We start from the raw sequence: 13,252 nt of genomic DNA, 5'->3' as shown, positions 1-13,252 counted from the left end.
ACTCCCACAAGCGCGTCTAAGGACTGGAAGAACGTGACTGTGGGTTGAAACTACAGACGCAACAGGCGAACTCTGTAACTGACGTTCGCTCTAATGTTCCAGAAGTAATTCGTTATTATTTTAAATACGGATTTTAACGGTCCTATACTTTCATGAGTTTTTTACACTTATGTAATTTGTTATCAGTATCTGAGAGTGGGTTTACACCACTCCTAACATAGTCCTAACCAAATGTTATTTTTCTTCCCAGCCAAAAAGGTACATTATTTACAAAAGTGGAATTAAAACAATATTTTCGCTTATTTCACCAAAATGAAAGCCGGTCCCATGGCACTAGGAAAAGAAATTAATTCGATACCGAACTATATTTGCGCAATCTTTCTCGTTCCAACCCTTTTGATTAATCAACTTTTGTTTATATTTGATTCATCGATATTATTGTTTAACTACTGGCAACATTTTATGAAAAAGAAAGGGAGTTTAAGAAGCTCTCTTATATATAATTGGAATATATATACATCGCGATATAAATTATAAACAGTTATAGAAACTAATGTTCAAAGTAATTGACATTGAAATAATTGGCAGTATTTATTTATTCAATTATGTATTAACTTAAAAGTTGTTATTCGTGGCCTTTTATTGTTGCTCCTACCAGATTTTATTTTATCATAATATATCAAGCTGTACCTATATCATTTGCCATAACATGCGGGACAAAACTATTTAACATGATCAAAAAATACTATCTTGTTTTTTATTCTTGTTCTGTTTTGACATAGTTGATCGGAGACCTTTTCTGCATCGTTTTGCTTGTTTTTCCGATAATTTATTATATTTGTACCTGATTTTGTCATGAGATGTTTAAATGACACTCATTGTACGTTTTGTTATTTGAATTAAGATTTTTTCTTGTTTGGAACTTTTTACGTATGCCAATGGTATACATCTTTTGTATAATAATGTTTTATCAAAATCCATACCAAACACCTTACTTCCTTTCCTTTGGATTAAAGCGCGAGTGGTATATACAAAATACCTTTGATGAATCTAGAGTTATAGCATAGTCACATTTATAGTTAGAGACAAGGAGTCTCTGATGTGCCTTAACAAAATTAACAGGTAAGAGTGACCAACTGTTTGTGTAGCGAATGAGAACTGAGACTACAAATAAACTAAGTATGTAACTAAAGCAAATTAAAAAAAACCCTTCATACCTTTACAGTAATTGTTATTAAGAAGATTTCAACTTAACCTTAAAAATCTATTCAACTGAAAATAAATTTTTAATGTTAGAACTTACATACCTTAAATTGTTTCACTCGTATTCTTCTCTTCTTCCTTAGCAAAGTCCTTGGAATTTGTCTTGATCCAGTAATTTCTTCTAGCATAGTCTGTTTAAAACACATAGACCACTCTTCTATTGACTATGCCAACATTTTGCGACATTAATTACACTGTCTAATGATAAAAATGTGATTTAATTATTTATAAAAATATATATTCCTATTTTATAAAAAATCATGGTTATACTGTTGACATTTGCAACAGCAGATGTGCGGTTTGTTGGTGTAATAGTGTTACCCTAGTTCTCAACTAGCGGATATAGTTCTACACATACTATATTCATATGTATGTTGCATTGAATACAAATATTAATGACTAAATTTATGCAAGAGAGATCTTACGAGTACTTATGCAGTCTATTCATTGTACCACAAGTCTTGACTTACGTAAAATGCATTCGAAATTATTTAAATTAACCCTTATTGTGGCAAGATTTCTTTTTTGAAGAAAAGCAAAAAACAAAGTTAAAAATTATTTTATAGTGATCGTTTATTTTTATAAAGTTGTATGTATACTATATAAAATGAACATAAGGGTTAATTCAGTTATATTTCTTCTCAAGGAAAAGTTATTTTAAAATGGGAAAACTTCTCTAAATATACCTTAAAATTGTTGTGGCATCAACTAATGATATAAGCTTTTAATGTTGCTGAAATGGCTCAGCCTGTCTTTAGTTTTGATTGATGATCAAAGTTTAAGTACTAAGTCATTTTCTACGGACAGCAGCTTTCTTCCTAATACTTTTATTAAAAATAATTACTCCCCCACACGAGAGACAGCGATATGAACTAATAAAGATAACTTATCACCTCTTTCTATTTGTTTTATCAAATCAATCTAACTGGAACTGAATGTGTGGGAGAAAAGAAAACAATTGAAATAAAATATTTATAATGCGTTAGCCTTATAGACATGGAATAGGACGAGTCTATGATTCATTTTATATCATAGTAGTAATCATTATTATAACATTTAATTATCCGTGATACTGTTTACAGTAAAAAGGAAGCATAAAATATATGTATAAATGACATACATGTTAACTTCTAATTATCTATTCACTATTTTGGCGAAATAAATGTATAAGGAACGCATGAAATGAAAATGTTTTATTGCATTTTCTAGGCGAAAATTCTTCAAGTTAATATAGGATTTATAATAGAGGAATATATTTCGAAGCTGCTAACGGAAAATTAATAAGGAATATCAGAGCGGTGCAGTGGTGTTACGAAATTTTCCTCGAACTCAAGCTCAAGGCATAACTAAGTTTACAGAGTGCTTACGGGCCTTGCCGTGTGTTATGAAACTTGTAGTGTCTTACCTCTGACAAACATATCGATTTCCTTCTCATGCTCAGTTCAAGCAGCGATATAACAGTATATATTTTAAAATTCAAAGCAAGCATAAAAACATTAACATTCAAATTATTTTATATGTTTACGCTCACGCTACTCCTGACTACGATGATTATATATCATAAATAATATTAATTATTTTAACACTTAATGTAAACAAACTAAATAAGAAATGCTATTTATTCTATTATTACTCCGAAACAATGAACTTAGTACTTACAAATGTTTAACTTACAAAGAAATAAGACAGAACATAGAATTTCCTCTAGACAAAGAAATTGAATCCCTCTGTTAACTTCATACAATTTAAACAAAGCTGTTAAACAACTTAGTCCAACGAAATAGCTTAGTGCGCTTTAATTAACGTCCTGCAAATGTAGACAAAGTAAACTTTAATTGATCTATTAACAGCTTATATCCTTTAGTATTGAATCTTGGTCTTCGGTATATCAATTAATATATATCCAGAGATCACACTGCCGTGGTTCAGAAACTGTGAGCTGTACAAACATATAATATAGATATATAGTCAGTCCACTAGTTAGTCTTATTACACTGAAAATTAAAAACAAATGACAATCTTTATAAAGGAAAATATAGAACAAATTTCAAGTTTGTATTTTGTCGTAATAAGTGCCTATTGTCTTAGATACTAGTGCCACAAGATAAGTACTAATTAAGCTCTAGACGAGACAATAACTTGACAACAGAAAATAAATATTTTTTTATGATGTTATCTTACGGGCATATTTTTATTTACATTAACGAGAACAGGAACAAGAAATGCAATGTTAAGAGTCGCAATTAATAACATAACAATGGTTCACAATAGACTTGAAACATTATAACGGAATACTTATATTTGTATGGTGTACAAAAAAAGTTTACGTTTAGAAATAAATGTGTAAATAATTAATCTGAAAACCATCGTTGCTCGGAATTATTTCAACAGCCAGCGGATAAGCTAAAGGGGGGGATACTGAGCGAAGGGAGGTTGAGAAGGGAGGCGGGAGCTTTGCATTCCACATCAGTCTCCTTACTCCGAGTAGACATTTTCTTCTAAACGCAGAGGTTGTTTAATTTTAAGGAATTTTGTTTGGAAATATTTAAGAAACTAAATGTATGTATAAAACATAAAACCGTTTAATACTTTCAAAGCAAACAAAAACTTCTTTAACTTTGTTTCGTTTTGAGGAAAAAACTGACCTGAAACATAAAATTTTACTAATATCTTCAGTACCTGCTCAATCAAGGCTCAAATATATACTAGTATTTTTCTTTGTATTTCCATTGCATAGATATTTAAATTTGTTTATACTATCAATAATATTGTTACACAATAATTTCTGAATGTCGTAAATTAATTTTGGTAGTTAATTTAACTTAGCAATTCAGATTCCATATCCAGTTGTAAGATTTATCTGAGTTTCCAGGTATTCTTTTCTTTTGTTCCTATAATTGTTCATTAGCATCTCACTCAATCAACGTTAATTCCAGCACCCGCACAGCTGGGCGAGAAAATGAGAATTAAATGACGTTATCGGAAAATTCCAACAAACGCCACGGGAATCCTAATGTCTATTTATTGGTACATAAGTAACCTTTTTAGATGTGAATTTATTTCTCTTTGCGCACTATTTATGCAGATATCACAAAATCCGTACTTCATCGTCACTCTTTGTTATAAAAGCAAGGGGGAAATGTTTGTATAAGTACATTTTTCTTATTATACTTTAAAAATGTTTGTCTTCGATATTTAATTGTTTTTAAAGCTATTTTAGCTATCCACGTAAAGTGTTCAGGCTAATAACTCTTGGTGTACTCATGAGCCCGGTAGAGATTTTTGGGATAAGTTTTATATGTGTACAAAAAATCGTATTAAACAAATAATATATTTAATTGATGTTCTTTAGTACATTTATACGTTTACAGACGTTTTGCTTTCAGTCTGTATAAACAAGTAAACAATAATGGAAGAAAGGAGAAAGTAAGGTCAAAGGTTAAGTCGCAGTGGAAATTTCCAAACGAGACCCGAGGGGTTGATTCAATGCCAAATGCTACGTGCCGACGGAGGCGTACGCCGGTGCATTTAAAAGCCAACCTACACGAACTAATTTAAGAATCGATATCGACAGTCTTAAACGATCTGCGTTGGACAATCAACAATTGACATTCATAGTACGCCAACCAATTGACGCTCGACTGAAACAGTCCGTGTTTGTCAGCCCTAATATTTATTTTTAGTTTTATCAGTAGACGTCAATATTGTTGTTGTATAAAGACTTATTTCTAAATGTTTTATCACCAGACTTTCATATTTTATTGATATTTAAGAATACAATGACTTTAATAATAATCACCTATATGAAATTCTATTTTTGATCGGTACACCGTATATTAAGTAATATATCGCAGGGTTATTATTCCTGTGCTTGTATGTTTATATACTTTGAGAACCTACGTACATAGAAACGTCAAGGTGCCCTCTACGTGGGCCGACGTTTTCAACCTACGCTGTGAATAGATTGGACTGCCTTATAACATAAAATTTATTTTCGTAAATTTAATCAATCCTCTTATAAATAAGGTTTCTTAATTTCATTTACATAAGAGGATCTTTATTTCGGTTATGAGTACTTGATTAATTTCATTTGTTACGTTTTCTTTTAATTTGCGAAGAATTAGACTGTACGTAATATCGAAAAAAAATACATTTCATACACACGGTGTATTTGCGTAGCTGATAACAAAAACCAATTTTTATCCGTCTATAAATCTGTTCACAAGACCGCGTTTGTTCCGAGTAATCTCCGGAACGGCTGGACCAATTGTGATGAGACTTGGACGGAAAGATAGCTGATGCAGGCGGGCGTATTATAAGCTTTTTTAAATTCTGGGCGGACGAATTTGGAGTCAACCGCTAGTATATAATATAGGTACATTCATGATATATCCCAAAACATGTATGCCATGAACGTTCATTACATACCACAACGTGGCCAAAGCGTATTCCGAACATCGAAGCACTTTGTAGCACTTTGTAGCACATGTCCTCCATTCATGTAGACAATTATATGCACTTATGTTGTGGGTATTCCAATTAATGTCACATCGTTATACACGTTACGTACATCTTCAATAATATCGACTAATTTATGTTTAATTAAGCAGTTGTCTCATATGTACAGTGATTTTCATTGTATAGTTGGACTTGATGAAATAAAACATGCTCTTTAGCAATACCTAGCATAATTATTTAAACTGAAGAATATTTGTAATCCACTTACCATAATTTAATTCCTCGTAAAGATGTTGGGCTTATATTATAAAAATACTAGCTGTTGCCCGGTACACCGTCCGCGTGGAATTAAAAAAAAAACTTAATAAGTAGTCTATGTTTTCTTCCAGACTATGTTCTAGATCTATGCCAAATTTCAGCGAGATCCCTTAAGCTGTTCCGGAGATACCTACAAAGAAACATCCATCCATCCATCCAAAAATTCGCATTTATAATATTAGTAAGATATGTGTTTTGTTACAGGTGGGCCCATGGTTCTGACGTATCCGCATTTCTTATACGCTGACCCAATTTATGCTAATGGTGTTAAAGGCATTAATGCATCAATTGAAGATCACAGGATATTGCTTGATTTAGAACCTGTAACTATCCATATTTATTATTTTGTATATAGTAGAATTACGTAAACAAAATTTTGAATTACGAGGGTGCCCATGGCTAATTTAAATTCGTATTTTCAAATCTCAAAAAAAAAACTTTTTATTTCAGAACACAGGAACAGTTTTGAGAGGCGCAAAAAGAGCTCAATTTAATATATTTCTAAGGCCAATTACTTCAATTACCGCAACAGAAAATTTTAACAACACATTAACACCTATTGTTTGGCTAGAAGAGGTGGGTTTAAATCCAAATTTAATTAAATGAAATTTCTAAGCTGCCTAACAGTTTCTTCATAGCAAATTTTCAAACTTACTTCTAAGCAGCACAAACATTATTTTCGCAGTGTACAGTCAGCTACATAAATATTTCTTGCAAACATTTTTAAAGCTGCAGAAATATATATACACCTTCGGTTTTAAATGATGTATGCATGTATCCGTCCGTATATTTCCGACCATTAATGTATGTGGTTGTGTAATACGTGCAAATATGAGTTTGAAGCCTAAGGTGTATACAAACTGCTAGCGCGATTGAAACGTATACGTTACAAAATCGCCGGTGAATGTATCGGTAAAATATAAAATATAGCGACTAGTTGTGGTAAAATAAACCTAGATCATAATGATTTTTAAGATTTTCACCATACATAGTTGATAAATTTAGGGGTTATGGGTAAATATTAGGTTTTACGTATAAATCTTAGTTTTCTCCGGTTAATCTTAAGATTTTACGTAAACTGTACTTTACAGTTAAATATATTTTTACATCTGACTGTACCTTTTTTAACTGTCTTGGGGACCATTTCAAGTGTCAACAACCATCTTGTTGTATTCAATAGAAATGCAAGTTTTAATTATATTAGGCATTATCGCACTTGCGATTTAACTCGTTCTACTTAATTAGCTGACCAAAACATAATTTATGCATATTGCTTACACTTTAATATGACGTAATCATCATGAAATAGTCATGAAGTAATGATTAATTTATAAATATCGTTGCTTTTAGTTAATAGAATATTCAAATATTACTTATATGAGTGGGTACAACAATTAAAAGAAGATTTTATGTACTTTAATATATTTATTTGTTGTAAAACATTGATATTTTACATTTCAGAGTGTCCTATTACCAGAAGAATTCGTGGATCAGCTGAAGAATCGAATGCTTATGCCTCTAAACTTAGTTAGCATCCTGCTACCCATTGTAATTGCTTTGTGCTGCGTGGTAGTTGTAGTTGGAGTGGTGATCTTCGTTAGAGCGAAATTGCGAAACAAATCACCTTCCATTACTACAAGATAATTACAGTATGTGTTACTGCAAAAGCCCGAACTCTGGTGAATCCTAAGATTAACCAACTACCTATTCTAACATTTTGTTTACCACATCATTTAGTAAATAAGACCTACTTCAAATACGCAAAAAATGTCAATAAACAGCCGACAATAACAATATTTCATTATGTAGAATTTTAAACTTAATAATTAATAAATAAATTTTAAACATATTTTTATAGGTACATATGTATTTTTACGCAATAAACACAGTATATATGATATAAATTTTAAGATTTACCCCTAGTTAATCGGCTGTTTTTTGGGACTTTTACAATAAATAGTTGGTAAAAATTAGGTGTTATTAGTATTACTTAGAATTTATCATAGTTTGAGCTTTTACAGTAAGAAAAAATATAAACGTTGTAAAAGGAATGCCTAGTTTTATTCCATTTATTTCCATCGAGAACGCCACTTTATCGCTATTTATGGCGATTTACTTAATTATGTGATAATTACTTTAACATGATTAATAAGAATATAGTTACATACACTTAATACATATTCTATATATCGCTTTCAATCAATTACACTTCAATCTTTAGCTTTTTTCCGCAAATACATAAGGATAATAATGACGAATCTGTTTATCAAGAAAGGACTTAATCGCAAACACACCACCTTAAATGCTTTCGACATTCTCAATGATATGATATATTCATCATCTTACTCACAATTACACTTTCACATTTGTAGCCTTTTCGTGATTCTGCTAATTATTGCGCGGTAAACACAGCCATCCTTTCTCATTTAAATCTAATTCCTTGCATACTTTATTTCCACACCACTCTGTAACTTTTTACTTTATCTGTGTCACCGAAATATTACGAACTTCTTCGGTTAAAAATCTAATTCGAAAGATTATAAACTGACGGCAGATTGATATAACAAAACAAACGCGATAAAGTTATTTTAAGTGAAATATGGATCGTGTTATTTAAAACATCGGTAACATGAGTACTGTTAAGGTCAACACGTATTACTCCACACCTCGTCTAGCCGGTAGCGCTCCGTCTTGCGATTGCCGCGTTCCCTAGCCGCCGCTGATTCAGCGGGATAATGATATAAAAAGTAAATCTCGCTTGCACGGATGGACTGCGCTATGTTCGCGTTAAACGCTGCAAGGCAGGGAGCCGGGTTGAAGAGTTTAGTAATGCACGTTAACCTTTACGCCCTACCTTTCAAAATAACATCGATTATTGAAGTTTTATATTGTCAAAGTTTACAATTATCAATATTTTATATATATTCAGTTATTCACATTTACTCTAAGTGTAGATTCAATAGAAATTCACGGATGTACACTCATACATTATTTCTAACGGTGTGTGTCGACTGCCACGTCAATAGTATTAATACAATATTCTCATCTCTTTCTTGTCAAAGGGATAGGACAGAGATGACAATATGTATTAAATACGAGTGTCGTGTCAGTCGATTCCCTATAAGTCTTACCTCAGTCATTCTCATCTTTCATCCTTTTAGTTCAACTTTATGCTATTATAACAAAATAATTATAGGAATAATCTGACCAGGAAAATGGAAAATTTTTCGGGCGCGGACACGATCAATTTGATATTGCACACTTTACATCCACGTAAGTACGTCTAATGAAATAATGGCATTTAAAAAATTACATCGAAGATTTTATTATTGTACTTTGATAACTTTTAATGAGATTGCTATTGCCAACAAGAATTTAGTTCCATAGGTTGACGCAAAAGCCGAGATTTTTTTATGCCTGGTCAGGCTATACTTTGAAAATTAATAATGCTTTCCAAATGGTCAAAGTAGATCACAAATAACTCTGAGGCAGACAATATCGTTTTCAGAACACGGACTAGAAAAAATAATAACTAACGTCGAGAGATTTTTCATTGGTTTACGATGCGAAATATTGTATGTTTTATACAAAATAGTCAACAAAATCATTCAACACAAAATTAAACATTTCACTCTCACCACTTATTCAGTCCTCCTGATTTACATGAAAAACGTGTATTATCTATAAACATCAAAGTACTACAATGAATATAATGATATAATCTAAAGGTCACAATATTATATTAGAATTTCATTCATAGATTGTGATTATATTTTACTTACATTGAGATAGTTATAATATACAAAACTTATATATCAAACACAATTTGTGATTTTAATTATATTTAATATATTATGTCAAATGAGTTTTTATATTTAATAATAGGGTAGGGGCATTTAGGACAGACACATAACTAACATTACTACACATATACACTGAAAATATCGTGTATCAAGTCTAAGCATTAATATTTGAGGAATTACTACGTCTTGTTTACTTTTATCAATCTTATTATTTTTTTTGTAAATTGTTACAAATGCTTACGACTGGATGCTCCACCCTTCCTACTAAATATTATTAATACATCGATATTGGATAATTAGTGTCGGCGGGCGGTATGTAATCATGATTTAATTTTAAAAGCGTCGAAAGTAATAATTCTAATACTAATTTATTAAATATCTATAGATTATATATTGGATCAAACTTATTTATCATGTCATAAAATGCTCCATCCCCTAGAGATGCAAATTAAAAAAAAGAAAACTAATTTCATTTAAAAAGGTTTCCGCTGAAAATTTTGCTATTATACTGAAAGGGACCGTTTAACAATTCTTTAAATAAATTCAACCCTTACAGTATTGAGGAAAAGTTTAAAATTTAACTAAATATATAAATGATATACAATATTTACATAACTCAACTCAATTAAAATTTTAATGTTATCTGGTCAAAGTGTCATAACGACTTTAATAAAGAACTAGGGCATTTATATACAACATATTTACATGATAATAACCGTAGAAATTTAAAATCCCTACTCAACGTCATGACGTTTATCATCATGGTTTCGCTTGCGTCCCTTAGCATGTGCTAACATAGTTACCAGCTTTTTATGGCTGACGCCCACGATCCACCCGTGCTGTTGATGATGCTCTTGTTCTTCTTCCCCATTTGCCGACCACGAAGTTGCGGAACGCGGGTGATGCGAACGACTGGATCCAGACGGGCCAGCGACGGACGAAGGAGGGACATATGTCACAGGCGCAGAACTTGGGCCTGCACCGCTACTACTTCCTTGGATACCTCTGCCAGTAGAACTGGATGTGGTGCGCTTGAACAATGCTACTCTGCTTTCCAAGTCCTGTCTCAAAATAGGCATCTGACGGCTCACACCAATCCTGCGGTTTCCGTATGGTCCATCTCTTTTCTTCTTTCCTTTTTTTCGAACACCTCCAGATTCCTCAGATTCGGCACTATTAGGACGTGGTGGTCCACTTTCGGGCTCTGATTCTGAGCTCCACGTCTCCGCTAAAATATTCTGTTTGCCAACTGTACATTTCCTACGTGCTCTTTGTCGGGCAACTCCTGGATCCTCAGATGTTCCTTCTTCTAATGTATCCATAATGTCTGAATTAGAGTCATTATCGTCTTCGGTTTCTGGTGTTGTCGATCTATGTCTCGTATATCTTCCAAAGTGATTAGTGTATAGATCTGAAGGACCGCTATCTCTGTTATGTAAAATGATTGAATCACGTCTAGTTGATGCAATTTCTCGTGAACGCCTCCCTGACCTGACGTTCAAATAGATGTTTGTGGGTTGGTGGAAACTTTCATTAGAAGAACGATGACCTCCCAAGCTCTTAGGGGTTCCTGAATGATATTCATTTAAAGAGGACTTGGCATATTTGTGAGAATTGTGTTTTTTGGGCGATGACTGAACAATTTCTGGCACTGGTTCATAATTGTAATCCTTTGAGGTGGAAGGCTTACAATTGATAATTAGATGAACAGAATTAACATTTCGATCACTGTATGAGACATCAATGTTTGTAGTATCGTAAGAGGTAGAAGGAATACTTTTTCCAGAATATTGTTTCGAAGTTTTTACAACATGCGTACTAGGAGATTCATCTTCATCTTTTCGTAAAAACTCTTCATCATAGCCTGATGCAGATTTATGTTTCCTATGTGAGGTAGATTGATAATCCTTTTCATATTTTTTCGGACTATCGCGTGTTTTAGAATATTCATGCTTTTTAGATGATTCGTGTTTCTTAGAGTATCCATGTTTTTTAGATGATTCCTCTTTTTTAGAGGATACATATTTCTTAGGAGATGCGTGTTTCTTAGAAGATGCATGTTTCTTAGGAGAATCATATTTATGAGAAGACCCGTGTTTCTTAAAAACTTCCTCGGTTTTGGAAGATTCGTGTATTTTTGAAGATTCATGCTTCTTAGAAGATTCATACTTTTTAGAAGTTTCATGTTTCTTTGACGATTCACGTTTCTTCGAAGATTCGTGTCGTTTAGAATGCCCATGTCTCTTAGATGATTTTGATACATGTTTCGTTGAATGTGTAGATTCTTGTTCTCTTGACTCTTTCCTTGGTAATTTAGGGTTTACTGACGGTGCCCCAGGCTCATCAACAAGCAAGCTGTCAAATAATTGATCTAAATTAGCTTGGGGTCTAACATTGTCAACACTCTTAATATTTTTTCTTTCGGTACGAACAGCGTTGTGTTTAAATATTTTACCCATAACAGCATTTTTCTCGATGGCATCTTTTCGTTTTAGAGGTGAATTACTTTTACTCTTAGTTTCAGTGCCCGTTTTACTGTTTCCTAGTTCGCACGACATTATGCTGTTTTCAGTCTCATCGTCGCTGCAAACGTAATCATCGTACACAAAGTCGTCTCCGTCGGAGCCACTCTCACACGAAACCTGAATTTCTTCAGTCATTGGGTCATATTTAGAGGTACTTGGCATATCTCTGTTGCTAATATTCTTAAATCGTTCCATTATTGTTGAAGGCCTAAAATCAAATACTTCAGTGTCTTCACTGTCCATAAATTCATAGACGTCGTATTTCTGAGGCTGTGATGTTTTCACTCTATGATCTTGATTTGGTTTTGTTTGAGTTTCGATTTCCACTTTATCTTTATGGGTTCTGGAATTATGTTTCCTTTTTCCTTTTGATGTATTTTCCAAAGGAGGAATAATGGCTGGTGTGTTGGTATCGGAAGTAGGTGTAGGAACCTTTAATCCATCAAAACCTTTTAACGCTCCTTTTGTGGGTATAACATTACAGGGATCCTCTTCAGGGCAATTCTTTTCTTTTTTGTTTTCTAATTTCTTCTTCCCCTTTTGGCTGTAACAATGAAAAAATATTTCTTGTGATGAATGCGTTTATACAATTGACATTTCTACTGATTTTTTTCTACGTTTATCGAAAGATCGTATACAAGTTTCCACACATTTTTTTTTATTTCACGTTATTACAAAGTTATATTTCATTTTAGTTAAAATTACAATTTAATTCAAAATCCACTTCGAAATTCGATGCCGAACCGAGCCGTCACATCACCACCCCTGACGTCACGTATTTAGAGGACTAACAAAAATAGATAGTACATTTTCATTGACATATTTTTCATTATCAAGTTTTTTTTATATTTTTAAACATCACTTGAATTATTTAAACGTTCAATA

At 32.5% G+C, this 13,252-nt stretch overlaps 2 protein-coding genes across 4 annotated transcripts in view; one reads left to right on the top strand and one right to left on the bottom strand.

The window, feature by feature from the left end:
* Snmp2 (sensory neuron membrane protein 2) overlaps positions 1-7,879 on the top strand; it is a 46,596-nt gene extending 38,717 nt beyond the window's left edge. The window contains exons 7-9 of the mRNA XM_013323691.1: positions 6,244-6,362; positions 6,490-6,615; positions 7,501-7,879. Of these exons, the coding sequence (XP_013179145.1) occupies positions 6,244-6,362; positions 6,490-6,615; positions 7,501-7,683 (428 nt within the window). The 3' untranslated portion in view covers positions 7,684-7,879. The remainder of the gene's footprint in view (positions 1-6,243; positions 6,363-6,489; positions 6,616-7,500) is intronic.
* Positions 7,880-9,847: 1,968 nt separating this feature from the next.
* The window catches only part of LOC106126198 (uncharacterized), a 32,021-nt gene continuing 28,616 nt past the window's right edge, over positions 9,848-13,252 (bottom strand). For all 3 annotated transcript variants that reach the window (XM_013323686.1, XM_013323688.1, XM_013323687.1), the window contains one exon: positions 9,848-12,911. In XM_013323686.1, coding sequence (XP_013179140.1) covers positions 10,577-12,911 — 2,335 coding nt within the window. In that variant the 3' untranslated portion in view covers positions 9,848-10,576. The remainder of the gene's footprint in view (positions 12,912-13,252) is intronic.

Source organism: Papilio xuthus, unplaced genomic scaffold (assembly GCF_000836235.2).
Source record: "Papilio xuthus unplaced genomic scaffold, Pxut_1.1 DF825017.1, whole genome shotgun sequence".
In the NCBI taxonomy this organism is placed as follows: domain Eukaryota; kingdom Metazoa; phylum Arthropoda; class Insecta; order Lepidoptera; family Papilionidae; genus Papilio; species Papilio xuthus.
Note: the sequence above shows the minus strand (reverse complement) of the source record. Positions and strands in the feature narration are given on the sequence as shown.